The sequence below is a fragment of the Sceloporus occidentalis genome, unplaced genomic scaffold (assembly GCF_023333645.1).
Source record: "Sceloporus occidentalis isolate IW3139 unplaced genomic scaffold, rSceOcc1.0.p SCAF_99, whole genome shotgun sequence".
NCBI lineage: Eukaryota > Metazoa > Chordata > Lepidosauria > Squamata > Phrynosomatidae > Sceloporus > Sceloporus occidentalis.
In genome coordinates this window covers 3,876,869-3,900,229 of record NW_028317079.1, presented here as the reverse complement: position 1 = coordinate 3,900,229, position 23,361 = coordinate 3,876,869, and the positions used below count along the sequence as shown (strand labels likewise).

At 38.3% G+C, this 23,361-nt stretch overlaps 1 protein-coding gene across 1 annotated transcript; it reads left to right on the top strand.

The window, feature by feature from the left end:
• Positions 1-7,165: 7,165 nt before the first annotated feature.
• LOC149284127 (proepiregulin-like) lies at positions 7,166-10,727 on the top strand (the record flags this gene model as incomplete). Its single annotated transcript, XM_089497161.1, has 4 exons — positions 7,166-7,255; positions 8,860-8,983; positions 9,727-9,873; positions 10,661-10,727. Coding segments are annotated over 4 exons (428 nt in total), but the record flags the coding sequence as incomplete, so codon positions are not given.
• Positions 10,728-23,361: the final 12,634 nt, after the last annotated feature.

The window sequence follows — 23,361 nt, the reverse complement described above, 5'->3', positions numbered from 1 at the left end:
GGTGTCCTTTAAAACACATACCTATGTGTTTGCTTTTCAATCTTATCTATATCAATCTTGCATCACATGTATGCTATAGGTAGAATATTAAAAATGACATCTTCTCTTGCATAAGGCTGTGAAGCTTAAACTCTATTGCACCAGTATGTGTTGCCCTGGATAGACGACCGTCATATGTTCATTAATACATACGATAACTGAATGTTACTTATATTTTACCTTTTTTTTCATCCAAATGCATAGATGGATTAGTCAGCATTCTCTATGCATTTGTCCCTTACCTATTAGCAGGACACAGCTGCTTAGCAATGCCCACATGCGGATACCCAGTCAACATCAACATCAGCATTAGCCTGTGTTAGATTTCTTGGGGGTCTAACCAGACTGCCCATTCACATGCTTCTGTTGCTCTCCCGTTTATCTCGGACTAAGTCCTTTCCTTCCGGCGATTGGCTGTTTTTAAGCACCCAAAGAAGGTATGGTAAGCTGCAGCTCTAGAGCTGAAGCTTCTTCATCAGATGACTAGGTTTAGCAGGAAGGATTGTATTAAACTACGTACTAAGTACTTTTTATATGCATTTGTCATGAGTGAGACAGTCATTTAAGTTAACATTTTGTCGGTGCTCCCAGTAATGTTTATAGTTGCGTTCTTGGCCACTCCATGGTAACTCAGGGTGGACACTTAATTATTTTATAAGACGTGGCGTGAAATTGTATTGATGATGAATAATAATACTAATAATATTTTCTGGGTCTTATTAGGAGAGGTATAATTATAATATACTAAATAATAGCAAATCCAAAATAATATATTGTCGTTTTTTGCTGTTGAAAGAAATTACATCATAGCAGGTGTATTTGCATAGCTCAATGACATGACTTACACTGGATGTCCAGCCTGTGTAATCATACACCTAAAATATCTTTTAAGGCAAATACGCCCTGCCTTTTGAGGAGGACGTTAGAACCAGCATTTCCCGGCACATTCCAAATGAGTTTGAATAAAGGTGTCATTATTTCATTCTAATTATAGACACTTGCCTATTGCAATTGTGTCTGTGTTGCATTTATCCGGTTTTAATTGTTTGTGACCTTTTAATTATATCTATGTTAATCTGACATAGTTCTCATGGCCATACACTGCAATGTTCAGGTACAGTGAATCCAGGGCTATTTGTCCTGCAATCTAATTTAGAAGCTAAAAGAACCTGGCATTGAGAAGTGGCTTTGATATAGAGCAAATATTTCTGGTGTAACGTTTCAAAAGTGGTCTTCTCGCCATAGCAACAAGTAGAATGGTCTGGCCAGGAAGAACAGTGTGTTGGTTGCTATGGTCACAATACCATGCTTGGATCAGACTTAACCTAACACCTAGCCACTGCTGCTACATATAGAGTCGCCCATGACTTAGCAGTTCAGTGATGGCAATATCGGACTGAAGAAAACTTTCTGGATCACAAAAGTAAAATAAGCATTCTTCCTCTTGTGGTATGAGTGTAAGCTTGACAGGTTCTACCGTTAGTTTAATGGAGGGACCTTTGTACATCTTAGCACAGCAGAACACCTTATCCTGTGTTGTAAAAAAAAAGGGGGTGATGCAATACATGCCACCTGTGCTAGATTTCATGGGACGGCAGTCCTTGCCCACACTATGTGCAGTTGAGAACTGGCTTTGGATTCTGCACTCTTCCTATAGATACTTTAAGCTCTGGTTGTTGCTTACCATTTTAAATCTTGGATAGCATGTAAGTCACCAAAGAAAGCACGTTATTATATCGACTTAAACAATAATTTAGTAAATTGTCTTACATGATCTACCACTATCATATACTTACCCAGTTTTCATACAATGACTCTTACAATGTTGTTACTTTTGTTTTCTAAATTCTGGCCAGTAAAGGATACTTTATAAATAGCTTGGGTTGGTTCACTTAAGGAGTCGGAGTTGGCATTCCAGAGTTGTTGTCATACCTTAGCAGGACAATGTAAAAACCTCTGTAATGTGATCTTGGTGAACTGCAAGTTGTTAAATATCCCAGGAGTGCCATTTGTATTTTACATTCCACAGCATAATAAACCAGCAGAACTGGTGTTAACTTCTGAAAAAGCCAAACACCAGTTTGCAAGAAGATTAAAGCAGTTTCTTGTAAGGAATGGCAACGCTTTAACCTTTGTAATGTCTGACATCAGCAGAGAATAAAATCTATCTGTTGTTGGTTCCGTTTAAAAAAAAAAAAAAAAAAAAAAAAAGAAGAAGAAAAGTAAATATTTTTCCATCACAAACCAGCAAAGGTGTATTTTGACTGAAATTAGCTCTTTTCACATTTAGATATTTATTCAACAATTACACAAAAAAAACATTACATTTTACTTTAAACCTTATCTGTTTTAACTGGCTTCAAATCAAGCTGAAGTTCAAAGGTAATTTTCAGTTCTGTAGTTCATTATTAAATACATTCCTCAATACGAAGAATGTAGTTTCATCATATTTTTCTGCTGAGCTAAAACTACCTATCACATCACAGAATAGGACAACCTTGAAAGATAAAACTGTCATATATATTCTGTGATGGTAATGGTCAAACATTTGCTTTGATCTTACCCAATATTTGACTGAACGGGCTGTAGGACTCAAAGTCCCTCTTATTTCAGGAATGGTGTTACCAGGCTTCTCTTTGTAACTCTTTAACACTATAATCCAGGCATTGTAATATCGTTCCACAATTCCACATACATTTTTGCTGGGTGGCTAACAATGACATTGTATTACAGGAATTCTATTACCCAAGAACTTTATCTTATGGGGTAGCCAACCTAAAGCTTACTTTACTGTTATTGAACTTTAACATCCATTATTATATGCCAGCCTGGCATGACAAAGGATTTTGGAAATTCTATTTACAACATAGCTCCAGAGCTAATGATTAGCTACCCATATATTCATTCTTTAACGTATGTATGTATATATATGTATGTGTATATATGTGTATATATATATATATATGTGTGTGTGTGTATATATATATATATATATATATATATATATATATATATATATATATATATATATATATATATATATATATGCTTACTAGTGATGTAACACTAACAGTTGGGGATTCATTTATATTGTATCTGTAGCATAAAGATCATTATCCCCCTTCTGGTTAGCTTTCTTGACCTGTGTGGTTTTTATTATTATTATAATTTTTAAAAAAATTCTGCCACATTATTTTGTCCTTAAAGGGTAAACGGACTTTTTAAAATAGGTGTACACTTTATAAAGTTATTTATAGCGGCTGCAATAGTTCATTTATTTTCATTAAATTTATATATTCATGTCTAAGGTTCATGTAGAAAAATTGTAAAGGCTGTGATCTAATGTCTGATTGTGACAAAATGATACGCAAATCTCCTAACTATGACCATGAGATCAAATATGGTTGTCATTTAACTTGTAATGGGGTCAAATTACATTTTATTGTAATTTGTAAAAGTCCTTTAAAGAAAAGTAAGATATATTCGGTAAATTTGAGTTACAGCTCTCAGAGTTGCATAAAACTGTCCCATACGAACAATTTACCCAAACCACAGATCGAGTGGCCTGGGGCTGGCCCACATATGACTGTTGTGTTTTCTCAGACGCTTTAAAGTGCTGACAAATCTCCATCACTAAAGACTAGAAACTGGGCTTGGTTCACAGTTTGGGCTCACCCTGTAGCTGTCCTTCTGACATTAAGATGACGCTGCTTTCACTGCTATGATTACTCAAGGCACAGGCTAAATTTGGCATCTCTAATAGTTGTTAAATGTCCTATTAACTTGGTGAACGTTTTCTTTTTCTCAATACTGATATTTTCTGAAAAATTCTATAAAATCTTTACGCGTAAATATGTGACTTAAATTCAGAATGCATGGTATTTAGGGCTGCAACTAACGATTATTTTAATAATCGATTAGTTGGCCGATTATTTTTTCGATTAATCAATTGATCGGATAAAAAAATGTAAAAAAATTTTTTATTTAAAATAACATAATAAAAAACTTACAATTTACACTTTCATCTCTTTATCACAATGGCATTTCTCTATTCACCTTCTTATTTTACTGACATAATAATAAAAGCTACAAGAAGTCTGAAAAAAAACCTCTTTTTATAATCGATAAAAATTGATTTGACTAATCGATAATGAAAATCGTTGTCAACGTTTTTCATTATCTATTTTATCGATTTGTTGTTGCAGCCCTAATGGTATTAAAATCATTCATTTTTTAAACAGTTTTGAAAAGTAAGACTACACTAGAACAATACATACTTTAAACAAAATGAGTTAGACACTGCATTTATCCAATTATTATCTCTGTCTTTTGGCTTATGATAAAATGTTTGTTTTTTCCACTAAGAAATTAAGTTCCTTGACACTCTCATTCACTCTCACACCCTCTCCCTCAATGCCTCCTTACCTACCATGTCCCCATCTCTTTTCTCACAGCTCCACATTTTCTTCTTGGTCTCTGATCTTCTTTCGTCTGTGTTCTTCGTCCACATTCTTTGGCCACTTCTCCGTGAACTTCCACAAAAGGGAGAAGCCTCATCCTCTTCCCCGATTAGCGGAAAGAGAGAGAGGCTGTCCTCGTGATGTCACCCTTTTGCGGAAGCGCACCAAGAAGCCAGAATAATGCAGATAGGTCTGTAGAAACTCTTAATTCTCCATGAATTTGTCTTCTTTGTTCGGGCATCCCAGTGAACTTTCACAAAAGGGCAGAGCCATGGGACCTTGTGTGGTCACTCCTATATGAATGGCTGCGCCGCAAACACGATGAAAGCGATGCTTCATTCATGTAAAGTAAGTGTTGCTGATCAGTCAGAGACCTATCTGCAGCCTCAGAAAAGTAGTTTGGTCACCTGGCTGGTAAAAAACTGATCCCAGCCAGCCACCAACCCCCCACCTGCAAATAATTGGGTGGGCTACTAAACATTCCAAAATTAAGCATATGCATCACAAAATAAAATTCCAAAATTACAAGTTTGTTAAAGGGAACAGGCATGTCTTGACCCCCCCCCCCCCAAAAAAAACTATGCACGTGGTATATTTTTGTAATCTAAATACATTTTGGTAGGTTTCTCTGCAGTCACATGTAATATGTGCAAACAATCCTTAAAAATACCAAAAACAAACGGAAAGTTTAGTGACCAACTGGGTTTAGTGACAATTCCCTGGGTTGTCTTCTCTCCAAATACATATACTTTTATGATGGTATTTTGATTTGGTGGGCTGTTAAACAGTCCTAAATGAGACATAGGCCTCACACTTTTTTTTTTTATATAATATATATATATATATATTTATTTATTTATTTTTGAAAATTATGAAGGTTTTTAAAAGTAAAGTTCCATTTTGTGCCACGTAACTTCCTAAAAACATTTAAAAAAATATGCGTTTTTTTTTTTTAAATTCAAGTCACTTTCATTACTGTCTTTTGGTCAACTAAATTGGTTTGTTCTTATATTAAAATAGAAAAATCTGTTTGCCTTTTTTCCCCCAAAAAAATCATTATTTTAGTCCAACATTTAGTAAGAATAGTATATATATTTGTGTAGGTTCATGAAAAAAATGAAAGGTTTTTAGGCACAAAAAACATGTGAAGGGCAGTGAAGAAAGGGTTAATAAACGTCTTCCACTAGTAACTATGGAGAGCAATGTTATTGCTTATACAGTGTGGAGCGAATGTTTCCTTTGGACTAAAAAGATTAGGATGCAGAATTGATTGTGCTTTAATTATTAACCCAATAATAAATCCAATATAGAGAAAAGATTTGTAAGATAATTATGGTTAATATGTTTGTTAATATATTAATTTAAAAATTATCATAGCACTAAAATGACTGTGTCTGAATCAAAGTATTCCTTAAAAACATTAAAGTGATATTTAGGGGTCATCATGAGCAGCAGCCCACAGGCATTCGTGCTGTCTTCAGAACATTTTCAATATTAAATAGGTATGATGAGCAATTCCAATATGTAGAACCATAGTCTGTGAATATATGGAACAGTGATAGGCAATGCAGAAATAATACTTATAGCAATATAAAACACTGCATGTATTGATATTAAACAGATGTAGTTGATCAATGCATGAAGGACAAGTCTGGGCTTAGAACCCAGCAATAGTTAAGATAATACCATAATAGAACAGTGAGTCAAAACCAGGAGCTGCCCTTATGCGGGGCGGCTTTAGCAAAGGGAAATAACTATACTGCTGCTATACAAAGACACTGGGCGAGCATGGTTAGTTATACCCAAAAGGTTCTACTAAAAAACCAGCTGCAGAGATACAAATTACCCAACCTTATTCCAAAACACTGAAAATTTCTATGATTAATATGCTAATTCAAGAGATATTATTGCAATAACAAGTTCCTGGAATGTAATTAAATGTGTAAAAGACAAGAATGTTGCCTTCAAGGACCTCAGGGTAAGCAGGTGACGTGTCTTTTATGGCCATAGGAACTTTTGTTGGATTCTGGTGGTTTTGTTCCAGCATACTTTTATCCTTCTAGGCATTTTTTTCTTTAATTTTTCACATGTTTACTATGGTATTTGAGGTTATAAAGCTGCTCCCTGTCAAGAGTATATATTGAGTATTAGTATTATTTGTGTTGGGTTATTAGAAACTTGCTAGTGGGTGGACTATGGATTATATGACTGATTGCTGAAATGACACACCCGCTCACTATCTACTTTTATCTACAAAGCCAACTGTTTGCTTTTGTTGCACATTATGTGTGCTTCCGATTTGTAAAATCAACGTTATGCTTTCTTGATTTTTAAGGGAAGGGTAGAGTTATAACTGAAAAAAATGTGAATATCTGCCATTAACAAAATAACGATTCTATGGTAATGTGATTTAATTTTTTTATTATACATAAGTTTTTTTTGTAAGAGCAGTTCTGATGCAAAAAAAGGGCACATTCGCTTCCATGGGGACTGCTCTTCATTTCTTTCAGAACTGTTATTTCCAAGCTTGCCCCGATTTTTACTGAATGTGCATTGAATGTATAAGCCAGGAACAAAATATTTTCCGAAATGTTATATTGCATATCCTCAGATGTTAACTTGAGTCAATATGTGAGTATTAATGTGGTTTTTTTATTTTTTTATAGGCTTTCATATGCTACAGCTTGTGTACGGAACAACAGTGGTACCTTTGTGTAAATCAGGGGAATCTGTGGACAATTGCACAACAGCAATGGGTAAGATAAATTGTCTATTGACTGATGTAAAATTATATTATACCTTATCGATTGTCTTGTGTAAAAGTATGCATTGGCTTTCATAGTACACTTATATTTAAAAGTTGACATCTCTATTATTTTAGATGCACTGAAAATAATTAGTTCACTTTCTGACTGTACATTCATTTAATATTTTATTGCAAGTTTACTGCACTATGAACTCTTGTTCTATATTCTCTCCTATGTGATAGTTGCCTAACAAAACTAAAGATTCTGCATTAACAAGAGGGAAAGTACCGTATTTGCTCGATTATAAGACGAGGTTTTTTTCAGAGCAAATGCTCTGAAAAATACCCCTCGTCTTGTAATCGGGGTCGTCTTCTAATCAGACCTCAAATGAGGTCTGAGTATTAGACTAAGATCCAGATCCCCCGCAACGCTGCAGGGGACCTGGATCCTCCTGTGCGGTAACCTCAGCTGCTGCCGGCGTCTATCACCGAGCGCCGGCGAAAGTGCAGGCAGCCGAGGTTGCATACGTGCGTACCTACCTACTCCCGGGATAGCCCGCCCACTGCTGGGAAGCAGAGCCGGTTGGGGAGATTGCTGCAGGACCGGGACCCGGCGGCACTGTGCTGTCCCAAAGCAGGTCTGGTAGACCGCTTCAATTTTCTGGAGGAGGCGGGGCCTAGCGGGGTCACACAGAGTCATGCTGTAATCCCGTGGGAGCTGCAGCAAGCGCCTGCTGAGGCATCGCGGTGAGTGAAGTGCCTGAGTGGGTATATTAGTGTCTGGGTAGGTAGGTAAGTGTCTCGGTGGGTAGGTAAGTGTCTCGGTGGGTAGGTAAGTGTCTCGGTGGGTAGGTAAGTGTCTGGGTGGGAAGTGTCTCAGTGGGTAGGTAAGTGTCTCAGTGGGTAGGTAAGTGTCTCAGTGGGTAGGTAAGTGTCTAGGTGGGTATATTAGTGTCTGGGTATGTAAGTGTCCCCCTATATGCCACTCTGTCCCATGATATGCCTTTTAATATATATATGCCACTCTGGCATATAGGGGGTTAAAAGGAATAACATGGGGCAGCGTGGCATATAGGAGGGTATAAGGCATGCCTGGGGGCAGATGTGCATAACTGGCGGCAGATGAGCATAACTGGGGGCAGGTTGGTAAATAAAAGGAAAAAAAAAATAAAATAGACATGAATTATTATTTACTGGTAACACTTTTTTTCCTATAGGGTCGTCTTATAATCAGACTTTTTCTTTTTTTCCTAAATTAATATTCAGATTTTGGGGGGTCGTCTTATAATCGACCAAATACGGTACTTTTAATCCCTATTGTGTGTGCAGCACTAGCATGTTTCTACACTTGATTTCAAATCGGCAGTATGCGAGACATGCTTTCAGTACTGGCTGCACCTTACATATTTGTTTTTGTGTGTGGGCTTAGTTAACCCTTAAAATATATTTTATTTTTATTTTATAGTCCTTAAGTTGACACCCAAAATCTTTGACTTGAAAGATTACCTATTTTGATGGATAGAAGATTTATACTAATATTTAGAACCGTATTGGTGGATATTTAAAACGTACTGGGTAACATACTAAGGGGAATAACAGTTGTATCTATTTTAGTGCAAACAAAGAAAAGTCCACGTGTGGCACCAGTCAGAATAGTGAAATGTGATGCAGAAATGGAAGGCTACTGTTGGAATGGTCAGTGTATGTACCTTGTGGACATTGATGAACACTACTGCAGGTAACATTGAGAATTATAAAAACTTTGATACGCAATGTCCCCACAATGATTTCATTGCACTATTTGTTTAATTTTTATTTCATTGCACTAAATTTAACTAGTTATAGGTTAGTTAGTAAAATTGGTACTAGAAGAGTAAAATATAGAAAGAGTGAATAGATATTCACAATTCTTTACAACACATAGCTGCATTCTTACACAATAACCATATTTAGTTGTCATCTATAATTAATGTAGTCATTTAATGAAAAATGTGTAATAATGATTATTACACCTGGGTGCATATTTAAATTAAAACTTTTCTCCTAAACTGTGTCACCAACACTCATTAAATCTAACAAATGCTGCCTTGCATTGCTTCATGCAAATAATGCATATTAAAGGTCCATTTTACATGGTAATTAATAACTGTGGCTAAGACAGCTGAAGCGTGGTATAGATAAAAAGCATGGTGCTTTTAAAACTTAGACAAACATGATTTGGATTTTCTACTGTGCTAGGCAATTAAACCTTATAAGATATATCCTTTTATTTGTTCCTCTGAAGGTTTAGTCACATAAAACCAATACTGAAAGTGATTAAGCTAGTTCAGTGCTTTTATGCCACTTGCCAGTTACGTTTTCCTAGCAAAATTATGAACATGATTTTACTTGAATTACTTCTGGTAAAGGTCTTAACATTCAAAAGCACCCCTTCAAACTAATTTCATAACATAACTTCAGTTTTGTGTTTTCCCTCTCTAGGTGTGTAAAAGGCTATAGTGGGGTCCGTTGTACATTTGCTGAGCTCACCAGGAAGCCTTTAAGTGAAGAGTATTTGGCTCTGACAATTTTCTTATCTTTACTGCTCATCATGGCAATTGCTGTTGCAGCATTTTTTGCATACAAATGGTAAGTGTTCTCTTGCTTGAGGTCATATTAAGAAAGTCAGCCAAATTGCCATAATGCCCCAGAATTGCTGTATATACATAGCCGATTGAGTTGCCCAACATGCTTAAAGGTACACATCATATGTTTTGCAGAATTCCCTAAATGCATTTGCACCCCCCCACCAACTAAATTCCCTGCACGTGAGATACCAGGCACTAGGCAAACACTGCAGGCTCTGTTCATACCTTAGTGAGTATGTGTGGAAAGTCTACCCCATTGCCAATCGGTGGCAAGAACAATCTGACTATTGAGGAGGAAGGCAGCTGCTGTGGTTTGTTTTCATTTTTTATTTTTCTTCATTTTTCTTTCACTTTAGCCTGTTTGTGCCCTTATGATGTACCGGTACATCCTTAAAAGCTGTGCCAAAACACCCACCAGTATGTACTGACTCTGTTGCAGCAGCAAGGACGTCTCTATTGACAGCCTAGACTCCCTTGTCTGCAGTAGCCATCATCACTGGCTTCGTGACAATCTATATTGTGTTATGGTGGTTGGTGCGAGCACTGGCACACCATTATACATGGAATACCTTAGGTGTCGGTGCCGAGAGCTATACGTCTTTCTTTATATCACTACCAACAAACCCTCTAAGCCAGTAGTATTAGATATGTGATATAAGGTAATATTCAAAGGATGGGTGTGGCCCTTTTGACTGTAATCAGGAGATGTTGCTGAACAGAAATTGATTCATTGCTTGTTTTGTTTTTGTTTGCTTTTTTAATAAATGGATTCTTTCTTCTATTTTCAGGTATAAAATCAAGAAACTAAGAGAGCCCATCAAGGAATACAAAGAAGTTAATACACAAAATGTATAACCAACACCTTCTGTTAAGACTTTAATCAGCATTACATATTTGGTACCGCAAGAACAGCACAGGGATTTTTCATATGTACACCTGCTTCATGTCAGTGCTTTGTGCCTGTTGGCATATCCATCCATGCTCGTATAAAGAGACCCCCGTGATCCTGAATTGCCCCTGTGGACTATTTGACCTTGATGAGTAAAGTTTATTAACATGGGATTATAATTTTTATTTTTTTTACATTATATGTAATTGCTTGGGAGCAAATGAAGGTCAATATTGAGTGTGCATGTTTTTATCATTATTTGTTGTTGCTAATACTACATGTGTTATTCTGAGAAGCCTTAACAGTACATGTCCTAACATGTGTAGAAATGTATGTAAATATTTTACAAAACAAACAGAACAATTTTGTATTGTGGGAAATTTATATTTTTATGAATATTTATATTTTTGACATTTGTGTTTAAAATCTGTTTAAGACGTTTTTTATTTATGATTAATATTGTCTTCAAAAAGCTATGCAAACTCTATATGAATGCGGAGAGTGTGATACTGAACAGCATTTTGGTATGATGCAATATTTTAAGTAACGTTAATTTTGAGTGCCACTTGCCTAACTTTGGGGCGTACAATCTTTTGTAAGGTGTTTAGACATGAAAATTGCATAAAAAGGCATGTTTCTGAAAAAGATATTATGATGTTGGATGACTTAAACAATTTGCATAAAGAACAGTATTGATGGTTCGCCCTAGTTTAAGTAAATCCAGGAGAGGGAGTTATCCAATAGGAGACTCAATAAGGTGGGTTTTCGCCAAGGCACAAGGGCATAAGGTTATAGTTGCATACCCTTGTGCCCTTTTAAAGACTCACTTTATGAAGTCCAAACATTTTATCAGTGCAAGTCAAATGTTATGTACACCAATAAATTTGGTGTTCTGGTACTTGAAAAAATTATTGCATTGCATTGTATTTAAATAAAATGATGTGCCAGATACTACTTTCCACCTGATTTTATTACAAGTATATTGTTGATGTGCTGTCCTATAATTTATTGGTGATGAGTATAAAAATTGTTGATCTCAGCACCCAAAGTGAACAATAGTAATACTATATACAATATGATGGTGAGTAGAGGTGGGCAAATGTTTTTGCCTGTGTTCAACATGGCATCTTGCATTCTCAGCACTGTCAAGTTTTTTTTTGGCAACTTACATCACACATGGTTTAATGAGTGGATATTTACAGTTTCCATGGTACTTTTGTGAGGGTAGGCATTCCTACCAAATCACTTTTCCTCCTCCATTTTGGGTATAGATCTAATAAATACAGGGAAAAAACAGCATTGCAAGTATAGCGTAAATAAATAAATAAAACATGAAAACAAACCTGTGGCATGTAAAGATCCACTGAAAAGTCACATGGAAACTCTGCATAGAAGGTGTGTATCAAACAATGCATAGATGACCGGTTGCACACTCCAAAAGGCCAATCCTGCCACCCAGATTGCATACACAAGACTTGCCCAGCAACTGTAATGTCCCTCATTTTAATTATATTTTATATTTCTAATTACCCCATTTCTCTTTATCCATTTGCTTCTCTCTGATACGCTTCTTTTCCCTTATCTTCCTAACTATTTTTTTGATCCCCCTTCTTATTACGCCCTTTCCTCTTTCTCTCTCCATTCTTATCTCTCTTTTCTCTCCATCCTCTTTATATAAGATATCCTATGCCGGTACAGTGATTATTGAGCCAGTTAATCTGCAGCCGGGAGGAGGTGCGTTTAGCAGCGGGGGTTGTCTGCGTCCATGGCGCAGACCTTCCCAGGCTGTCAGAGATCAGTTCCCCGCAGACACTGCCCGGACTATGCACCGGGGACTCAGAAGCTCCAGTAAGTTTGGAGGAGGGAGGGGGAGGGAGTGTTAAATGGGGGGCATAAGGCAATTCTGGAGGCAGAGTGCTCTGTGAAATGCCTTTTAACCCCCTTAATGCCACTCTGCCTCCAGAAATGCCTTTTAACCCTCTATACGCCACTCTGCCTCCTGAAATGCCTTATACCTCCCTATATGCCACTCTGCCCCATAATATGCCTTTTAACCCCCTAAATGCCAGAGTATATAGGGGTATAAGGCAATTCTGGAAGCAGAGTGGCACATAGGGGGTCAAAAGGCATATCATAGTACGCACAGTGGTATTTAGAGGGTTAAATGGCATATCATGGGGCACAGTGGCATTAAGTGGTATAATGCATTTCTGGGGCAGAGTGGCAAGCCAGGGGGCAGATGTGCATAACTGGGGGGGCAGGTTGAAAAAAAAGGAAAAAAACTAAATATTTTTCTCAATCATAGCTTTTATCAAAAAAAAAATTGTTCACATAGTTTGTAAAGCTTTTTTTCTATAGGGTCGTCTTATATTCAGGCTGTTTCTTTTTTCAGAAATTAATATTAAGATTTTGAGGGGTTGTCTTATAATCGAGCAAATACGGTGATCAGGGTCGCCTTATAAGCAAATACAGTATTATAGGATTTCTGTAACTAATTGACAACTTGACTCAAAACATTGGATCACAGCAGAATGTTACGTTTTCTTTTGAGGGAACTAGGGAATTGCGTTATTAAAATACCAATCAGATGGATTAATGCTTTATCTACAGCATACCATCTAAAAGGTTTATGAATGTGTTATGTGTTTAAGATTACAATTGATCCAACAACAGATAATCCAAACACATATCACAATATGTATTCGGATATATCTCCTGAAGGCTAATGTGTTTTCTAGCAAGAATAACTACACTTATCCAGGTGAATGGGTATATGGATACACTTATGAAATATGCACCGATAAACCCACCCCTGTTCTCTTCTAACTATTAAGGTTTGAACTGAAAACTTTTGCTTCTTCCAGAATGCAACAGAATATTTTGGAAATAACAACAGGATATCAAAAGAATCCACAATGCGGCTATGATATAACAATACAAACTTTTGCTAGAACGTTCCAAATATAAAACAATACAAATAACAGTAAAATAACAATAATCCCCACATTAATTGACACACTTACAACAAATATATATATATAAGTTCCTATTTACAATATTGAAACATGCATGTTCATAATTACCTTCCCTGAGAGCTCCAGGTTAGTGGTGTTCCTTTCTCTCTCTTTCCTCTCTTTTCTCTCTCCACCTTACTTCCACTACCTGTCCCTTGATCTACTAGAGGGTCTCAATTAGGTCTACTGGGGAGATCCCTGATTGGACCATGTGGTTGCCGCAGTTACCCTTTGAAGTTATTCCCTTTGGCCGACACCACACCCTGGGGTCTTTACAATCATGGGGCTGTACAGCCAAAGATCTCCTGACCTGATTATTGACATGTCAAGTATTTTTACAATCTATTTCATGCGAAAACCTTCTCTTTCTTCCACACACCCTTCATCACGCATATCAGTGTTATCTAAACTAAGACAAAAGGTTTCCCAAATATTTCTCATTCCCGGCCACCTCCCATGCCTGTTTATTTAACTACTATTAACAGAAACCATGATATATATATACATGCACATACATACATACGCATATCTACACACATGTACATCCATACACCCGCATACATACCCGCATGTCCATATACATATATATATCCACACAACTGCTTATAGTGTAACGGGTGAAATACATAATGATCTATTTTCTCCAGCAGGGGTCTATAATTCATTGACTCAGTAGTGTACCTACCGGGGGGCTGGGGGGTGGTCCGCCCCAGGTGCCATTTATCAGGGGGGGTGCCACCACGCCGCCAAGCCTCCAGAGATGGACAGTAATATCCGCCGCTAGAAGAGCAGGCTCGGTTGGTGAGATCCTTCTTAAAGTCAATCTAGAGAGCAGGAGGTCTGTGCGATGCGCGCAGCAACTGATACTGTGCGTCGGGATTTGCTGTCATATTCCGGCACACAACACTGAAGCCACATCCACCTCTTTCCGCGCTCACTGCACCAGAAGAACATAGAAGAAGAGCCAAGAAGAACGAAGAGGAGAAAAGGTATACCATGCCAGACATTACATGAATGAGTATATACAGTGGAGCAAGAAAGTATTTAGTCAGCCACCAATTGTGCAAGTTCTCCCACTTACAAAGATGAGAGAGGTCTGTAATTTTCACCATAGGTACACCTCAACTATGAGAGACAGAATGAGACAACAAAGTCCATAAATCACATTGTCTGATTTTTAAAGAATTTATTTGCACATTATGGTGGAAAATAAGTATTTGGTCAATAACAAAAGTTCATATCAATACTTCGTTATATACCCTTTGTTGGCAATGACAGAGGTCAAACGTTTTCTGTAATTCTTCACAAGGTTTTCACACACTGTTGCTGGTATTTTGGACCATTCCTCCATGCAGATCTCCTCTAGAGCAGTGATGCTTTGGGGCTGTCGCTGGGCAACACAGACTTTCAACTCCCTCCAAAGGTTTTGATATCTGGAGACTGGCTAGGCCACTCCAGGACCTTGAAATGCTTCTTACGAAGCCACTTCTTTGTTGCCCGGGCGGTGTGTTTGGGATCATTGTCATGCTGAAAGACCCAGCCACGTTTCATCTTCAATGCCCTTGCTGATGGAAGGAGGTTTTCACTCAAAATCTCATGATACATGGCCCCATTCAGTCTTTCCTTTACACAGATCAGTCGTCCTGGTCCCTTTGCAGAAAAACAACCCCAAAGCATGATGTTTCTGCTACCATGCTTCACCGTAGGTATGGTGTTCTTTGGATGCAACTCAGCATTCTTTCTCCTCCAAACACGACGAGTTGAGTTTCTACCAAAAAGTTCTACCTAGGTTTCATCTGACCATATGAAATTCGACCAATCCTCTCCTGGATCATCCAAATGCTCTCTAGCAAATTTCAGACGGGCCCGGACATGTACTGGCTTAAGCAGGGGGACACGTCTGGCACTGCATGATTTGAGTCCCTGGCGGCGTAGTGTGTTACTGATGGTAGCCTTTGTTACTTTGGTCCCAGCTCTCTGCAGGTCATTCACTAGGTCCCACTGTTCTTATGATCATTTTGATGCCACGGGGTGAGATCTTGCGTGGAACCCCAGATTGAGGGAGATTATCAGTGGTCCTGTATGTCTTCCATTTTCGAATAATTGCTCCCACAGTTGATTTCTTCACACCAAGTTGCTTGCCTATTGCAGATTCAGTCTTCCCAGCCTGGTGCAGGTCTACAATTTTGTTTCTGGTGCCCTTCGACAGCTCTTTGGTCTTGGTCATAGTGGGGTTTGGAGTGTGACTGTTTGAGGTTATGGACAGGTGTCTTTTATACTGATAACAAGTTCAAACAGGTGCCATTAATACAGGTAATGAGTGGAGGACAGAGGAGACTCTTAAAGAAGATGTTACAGGTCTGTGAGAGCCAGATATCTTGCTTGTTTGTAGGTGACTCTGATCTCTGATCTCTGACAGTTGGGGAAGGTCTGTGCGATGGAAGTTGCCTACGCGAATCGCGTGGACGTCTTCACGCTGCCCCGGCTCCACACCGGGGACTCAGAAGCACCGGTAAGTTGGGGGGTGGCATAAGACAGGTGCTGCAGGGGATCTGGATCCTAGTCTCATAGTCAGACCTATTTGTGGTCTGATTATAAGATGACCCCGATTATAAGACGAGGGGTATTTTTTCTGGAAAAAACCTAGTCTTATAATCGAGCAAATACAGTATATGCTTGCTAACAGCAATCACACTCTTATCATGCCCAGGCAACCAGTACATGCTAGAACCTGGGCATGATAGGAGTTTGATTGCTTTTAGCAATCACACTCCTATCATGCTTAGTTACATGCTGGAATATGGGTTTGCCCAGGCATGATAGAATTGTGATTGCCATACCTGGGAACTTCTTGGCTCCGGCTACCCGGAGCTTTCCCTTGCGGGACAGGGTGGGCGGTCCCACTGACGTCGGGAGAGTTCCCGCTGACGTCGGTGGCGTTCCCACTGACGTCGGGGGAGTTCCCGCTGATGTCGGGGGCATTTAAAGGAAAAAATGGGCGGAGAGCGGGGCGTGTCAACACCCCGCGATCCGGAGAGTTCCCAGGTAAGGTGATTGCTGATAACAATCATATATATATACAATATACAATATGTAAGCTTACAAGCAGGGCCCTCCCCACCTAATGTATCGGTTTGTCTTAGTCTGTCAATTTTAGTCTTGTCATACCCCTTGAATAAATGTATTGTAATAAGCAGTGTGTACATTGGCGCTATATAAATAAAAGATAATAATAATATACAAAAAAAAATTCTTTTTATTATGTGGTCCACTAGTGTTTCTACATAGTGTATTTTGGTTTACTAAAGAGAGGTAGGCCCAAATCCAAATGAATACCAAACAAACAATGGATTCCAAGTATATGACTGTTAAGTAAAATATACCAGTGTCTTCCTTCATGCTTCTTTGTACTTCACATCAGGGGAGTGGCAATATTATAAGGAATAAGAGCGTTTTGGCACCAAACATATCAGGTATACAATTTATTCCCTGCTCTCACCAGTAGTTTATCGTAGAATAACATTTTCATTTAAAATATTCATTTTAAATATCCATTTTTGTTGAAAAAATCATGACATGTGTGGTCAGTACATATTAAAGTGGTCCGAGGAAGGTAAAGTAGTGAACCAGCGACAGGGTCAAGGGAGGCCAAGGCTCATTGATGCATGTGAGGGGACAAGGGTGGACCGTGTGGTCAAATTTCATGCCTTGGTGGGTCAGGGATGTTTTGGCGGCAAAAGAGGGACCTACACAATATTAGGCAGGTAGTCATAATGTTATGGCTGATCAGTATATATTAGAGAAGTGCAAAGATGAAGAAAAGAAAAATAAAGATATCAGAGGTTCTGTGGACCTGAAGTTACTTCTACTGGGAGCAGGGCCCTCCACCCTCATTCTCCCTGGCATGCAAACACGCCTTCCACTCTATCAGCCTCAGAGTCCCTTTTTTTCCAGCACTGGATTGCATCCACAGGACCTGCCCAGCATCCAGATTGGATGTATAGGACTTGCCATCTTTGTCCCAAACAGCCTGTCTGTGCCATCCTTGCCAAAATAAGCCTCCCTGTGCCATCTTTGCCCCAATCAGCCTCCTTGTGTCATCTTTGCCCTAGTCAGGCTCCCTGTGCAATGCTTGTCCCAACAACCCTCCCTGTGACATCTTTGGTGACGGGGTGATGATTTGGCCTTGTTTTGAACAAAGTCTTCAGTTAGGTAAGCTTGTAAACTAGGGACAAAGTTGGCACCGGGAAGCTGTTTGGGGACAAAATGGCACTCTTGAGCTGTCTGGGGTCAAATGTGGCAGAGACAAGTTGTTTGGGGACAAATGTGGCACAGATAAGCTGTGTGGGTGTAAAGATGGCAATGGTAAGCTGTTTGTAGACAAAGATAGCGCTGGCAAGTGACAAGCTGTTTGGGACAAAGAGGGCAATGAGAAGCTGTTTGGGGACAAAGATTGCCTGTTTTTGGATTCAAATTACTTTTCGTATACCTGTCAAATGACCTATCATAAGCCACTAGCTCACAGAAAGTAACCCTCAACAGAATGTAATTTAGGAGACTTTAGTAATCATAATTCTTAAATAAAAAAGGTATTTTTTTGCTAAAATAACTGTACATTTAATACTTTTTCTCACTCAATTTGGACAAGCCAACATTTCCCTTCTGTTTTCTTTGGTCATCTGAAGGGAGAGTGATGCAACCTGTCACTGCACACAATAATGTTGTTCTGCATTAAACTGTTCATCACACATGCATTAACAAAGCATAAGATTTGTTTGCAATAATTAGTGGCATATCTTTTGTGAGAAATCACAATTTTGTTGTCCTATTCCGCCTGTTGTCTTATCAGCACCATAGGATCACACATCTGCTACCTCAATCACACAATTGGTGCTAACATTTCCCAAGATGGATGCATAACTCATCAATGTAAGAAAGTAAGTGTCCCAAGAATGATGATGAGGATCATGGGAGTTCAAGGCCACAAAATCAGGTGCACCAGATGTATAAATTGTAGGTCCATACTTCTATCTGTATTTTCTCCCTAGATGGTGTTTCTGTAGTGCATATACATGTGCTTTGTATAAAATACAGGGTAATTTTGTGAATAGGGTGTCAGGACATTCAAGAAAAATATTTAGTGTTCTATACTTTTAGAATTTAGGTTGTCATAAATTGGGAAGTAATGATGAAAAGCATTTTTTATTTACTCCCATGTATCATGTGATGTCATATACAGTTTGATGAGGCATGTATGAATAAAAAAAAATATATAAAACTGCTTACAAACGTATCACCCAAATGCAACTATAGCAAACTATGCGCTCAGTTACAGAGCACCGTGAAGTGGCCAGGTGGGAGTTGTAATGCAGACTTCTAATGATTTTACAGTAACATGGACTGGTCAGGGGATGTCAGAGGATCTTCCCAAGTGGCCCAAGATCCCCATCGCCCACAAAAATAGGGTAGCTACACAGGACAGTAGGACAGTGCCCAGAAATTAAGAGTATCTTGTAAGATACATGGGACACTTGGGAAGTATACAACTGACCCACATCAGTGCTGAAAATCCTTTGGATAGAATTTGGCTAGCACAATGTACATTTTTTTTATTTTCAGGCCCTTTCATCTTTGGGACCATTCCTTATCGGACAACTAAGTTTCTTGGCCTTTCGGTTGTCAGATATTTTATGATAGAAAACATGTATTCCACATATTCTGTATTTTACATGAACACAAAATGGAGTCAGATCCATTTTATTTTACTTAATCATATAGTGATTATTTCTTTTTGTCCTTGTTCCCTCAATAATTGAGAACAAAGGAGTATTCATGTATAATGATGTTTCAGTATGTATGATACAATTAATGTTATCTTTCATGAGAAAGTTAAGGAGTAGACGCTGCATATCTTTAGAAATGTAACTTGGAATGGGGGATACATGGTAAGACTACCAAGGCCTGAGTTACTATCTAGGAGGTAACACCTGGCGATTAGGGTGACCAAGGATAAATTCCAAACACATATGTAATGGTTTTAAGTTAATTCTTAGACCAGAGCGTCTCTCACAGGTAAATTAAGAAATTACAACGGTGTAAATATGAGTAGAAATCCTAATTTTAATGGGTAAAACCCACCGTTATGATTGGAGAATTCCAATCAAGAGGTGGAGGCTATGATAATAAGCTCTGTTTTTAAGCTTATGTCTTGGATAATTAGAAAAAAAAAAAAAAGAAAAAGGAAAAGGATGGACTGATTCACCAAATTTACCCCAGAATATTGGAATCTAAAGATCCTGGCACCATATTTCACTCTTAGAGTTACTTGGAGTTCTAACCAATATAACTTTTAGAAAGTTATATTCTTGCCCACTTAATTTCTTGCCACTGAACCTGGGTTAATTTCTACAAGGACCAGTTGGACAACAGCAACAAGTGGTGGTAAATATAATTGTTTTATTATTCTGAATAGAGATGAATTTTGTCTTCTTCATATAGAATTCCCTGTTTCTGGGAAATAATATATTGCATTATTGTATATGGCGGCTTGCGAGACTGCAGCTTATAACCCGTGATAATAACAATAATGAAAAGGTATTTTTACCTGTAGATGAAGTTTGACATCATTTGCATCTATTAGGAATTTCACTAATACTCGTAGACATTATTAAATTACTTTTTAATTTGTCATATTAGTTAAACTAGTATAAGAGAAATAGTGATATCTTTATTGCTGCCCTGATTATTATCAATTTTTGGTTGCTGAGTGGACTGGAAATTAATTGTGTGTTAGACTCATAAAGTACTAATTCATAATATATTGTATTTAAATTGATTAAATTTTGACATGTTTTAAGAATGTTGTGTTTTATATTATGCACTGTGTGACTCATATATAGATTTTATAAATTGTATTCACAATAAATAAATATTTTTGATTGACTATGGTGGCGATATCTATCTAATTTGAATTATAATTTTCGGCGATCTGAAAGAATTTAGGATCGGAGATAAAATATAGGGTATCTCCTTAAATTAATATTGTGGATGTGGTACTACAATATTTGGTAGCGTCGTTATTTTGTGTGTGTGACGAAATATTGGTTTTGCCTATTTTGTCTCATTAATATCCCTAACACGGTTCAGATGAAATTCGAAGGGATTTTTACATTCACAACCAAAATTTGTTGTTACTTACCCTCATTCACTCTTTCCTGCTCTTTCACACTCTCTCATTTACACGGAAATGGTCGGCTTAGAAGAGGAGACATTGAGAGAGAGCTTGAGAAAGTGTGAATGACAGCATGAGAAAGCATCATAGAGTGTGAGACAGAGTGTGAGTTTGCTGAGAGTTAAGTGTCCTTCTTTATACCTGATGGCAAAAATACTAAATCTCCATATATTTTAAAATGATTAAGGATTTTTTTCTTTTATTCTTTGTTCTTTTTCCAGCATGATTTCAATATCCTATGTGATGTTTAATGCTTCCTGTTTCTGCGTCAACATTGAAAGATGCAACTCACAGAAAGTTGTGGGTGGTTTCTGTTAAGTAATATAAATATCACCAAGGAAGCGAATTATAGTTATTTTAAGCAATGGTATCAGCACGTCTGGAAAGATAACTTACAGGAGGATATGAAATTTTCAAAATATAAAACACCTGCAAAATTGCCCATTGCTTCAAGTTTATTTATAATAGAATAATTGATTTCCCAAATCTTAATAATATAATCTTTCATAATATAGTATATTTACTAAATAAATGTAATTGTGATAACATATTAAATTAATCAATCAATTGTAATCCTTCTTATATGTTTGTTATTGGAAATAGCCAATAGAAAAACGTGTAAATTTTTAAAGGTTACCCTTTCTCCTTTTGGTGTAAAATGGTTCTGTCAACAAACTAAAGTTAAGAGCAGGATAGTAAATGTAGATTTGTGCATTTGAATTTGTACAAATTTTAACAAAATTTGCCGCAAATGTCTGGAAACAAGGAGGGTCGCCAACAAAACAAAATAAAACTAAGCAGTATACGTGTGCACGGCGAGCCAAATTCTTTCAAGCAAAATTTTTGTTTCGTTTTTTTGTGGCATTCATTTTCGTGCAATGAATTACGTTTTTCCGGTTCTTCGGCTCTGACAAAATTAAGAGGTCTTTTTTGATTTGGAAAAAAGGGTTCACCCAGAGTAAGGACAGTCAAAGAGGTACAGCAGCAGTAGTAGTAGAGCACAGGGAATGGGTAGGTAGACACTGACAGATGATTTCCCCAATAATAATATTATAATGCCTGGTTTTGTCACCAATATTTATTTTTTAATGAAGACTAATAGATGATATGAAAAAAAAGTTACAAATTAGGTGTTTGGCTGGTAGCATAAATGGGCAACTGTCTTAATCAACTAAACTCTACTCAGGAAAAAGTGTCTGCTGCAGTCCCTGTAATACACTACAGTAGTCACTACAGATTCACCAATCCACCCTACAACCAGGGGCGTAACTAGAAGCCTCAGGGCCCCGGTGCAAGAATCTGTTAAGTGCCCCCCACCGCCAACCCAATCTACCCCCTTCTCATACTATCTACCCCCTCTCCCACCCTTCTCAGGCTATCTACCCCCTCTCCCTTCCTTCTCACTATCTCCCCTCTCTACCCCCCATTCTCACTATCTACCCTCTCCCTACCCCCCATTCTTACTATCTACCCTCTCCCTACCCCCCTTTGTAGGTCACTTACCGTGCAGTCCTGTGGTGGGGGCGCAAGGCCTCTGTCTCGCTGCTCTGCCGCGGTGCGCACGGCTTCACTGCTGAGAGCCGGCATATGACATCATATGCTGGCGCTCACCGTGAAGCGCCGGCATCCGAGACAGACGCCTCACGCTCCCATCTCTGCAGTCGGGGCAGCGCTGAGGCAGGCAGCGGCGGCAGGGAGCAGAGGAGACAGAAGGGTGACGAGCGGTTGCTGAAAACGACCGCTCGGCAGCCCTTGGGCCCCCCTGACTGGCAGAACTCCAGGGCCCGTTCCCAGTCACGACCCCGGTAGCTCCGCCACTGCCTACAACAGTACATTTTCTGCACTAAAATAAACTATTGGTTAACTTGCAGTATTGTATATGGGTAATGAGCATCAATCTCAGCCTCTGCTAAGATAAATGTCACTGTCTCACACTTCAACTCCCATCAGTCTGTATCTACTATTTGCTACTATCTGCTACTATCAGTTGTAGATATGTCCCTCCCACTTTACCTCAACAAGGAGTGCCAAAATGGCTTGTAATGATTTTCGTCACTATTGCAATTTGTTTTCGTTAGTTTCGTTGGAGATCGAACACGAAACATGCAATTTTTGTTAAAAATTAAGTTTGTACCAAAACAAATTCACAAGCAGAGAGCAGTTTCTACATTTCACTTTCTCCATGGATCTGTCTCCATTATTCCGGCCCGGTGTAGTACTTTTGCAACAGGGACAGCCTCTTCCTCATTCCTGAGTGAGAATCGAAAAGACATGAAATCAGTTGTCCGGAAATTCATAGATCAGAAACAAAACTAAAAATGGTCCAAATCATTTTCAACTCTGGTAATCTGTTAT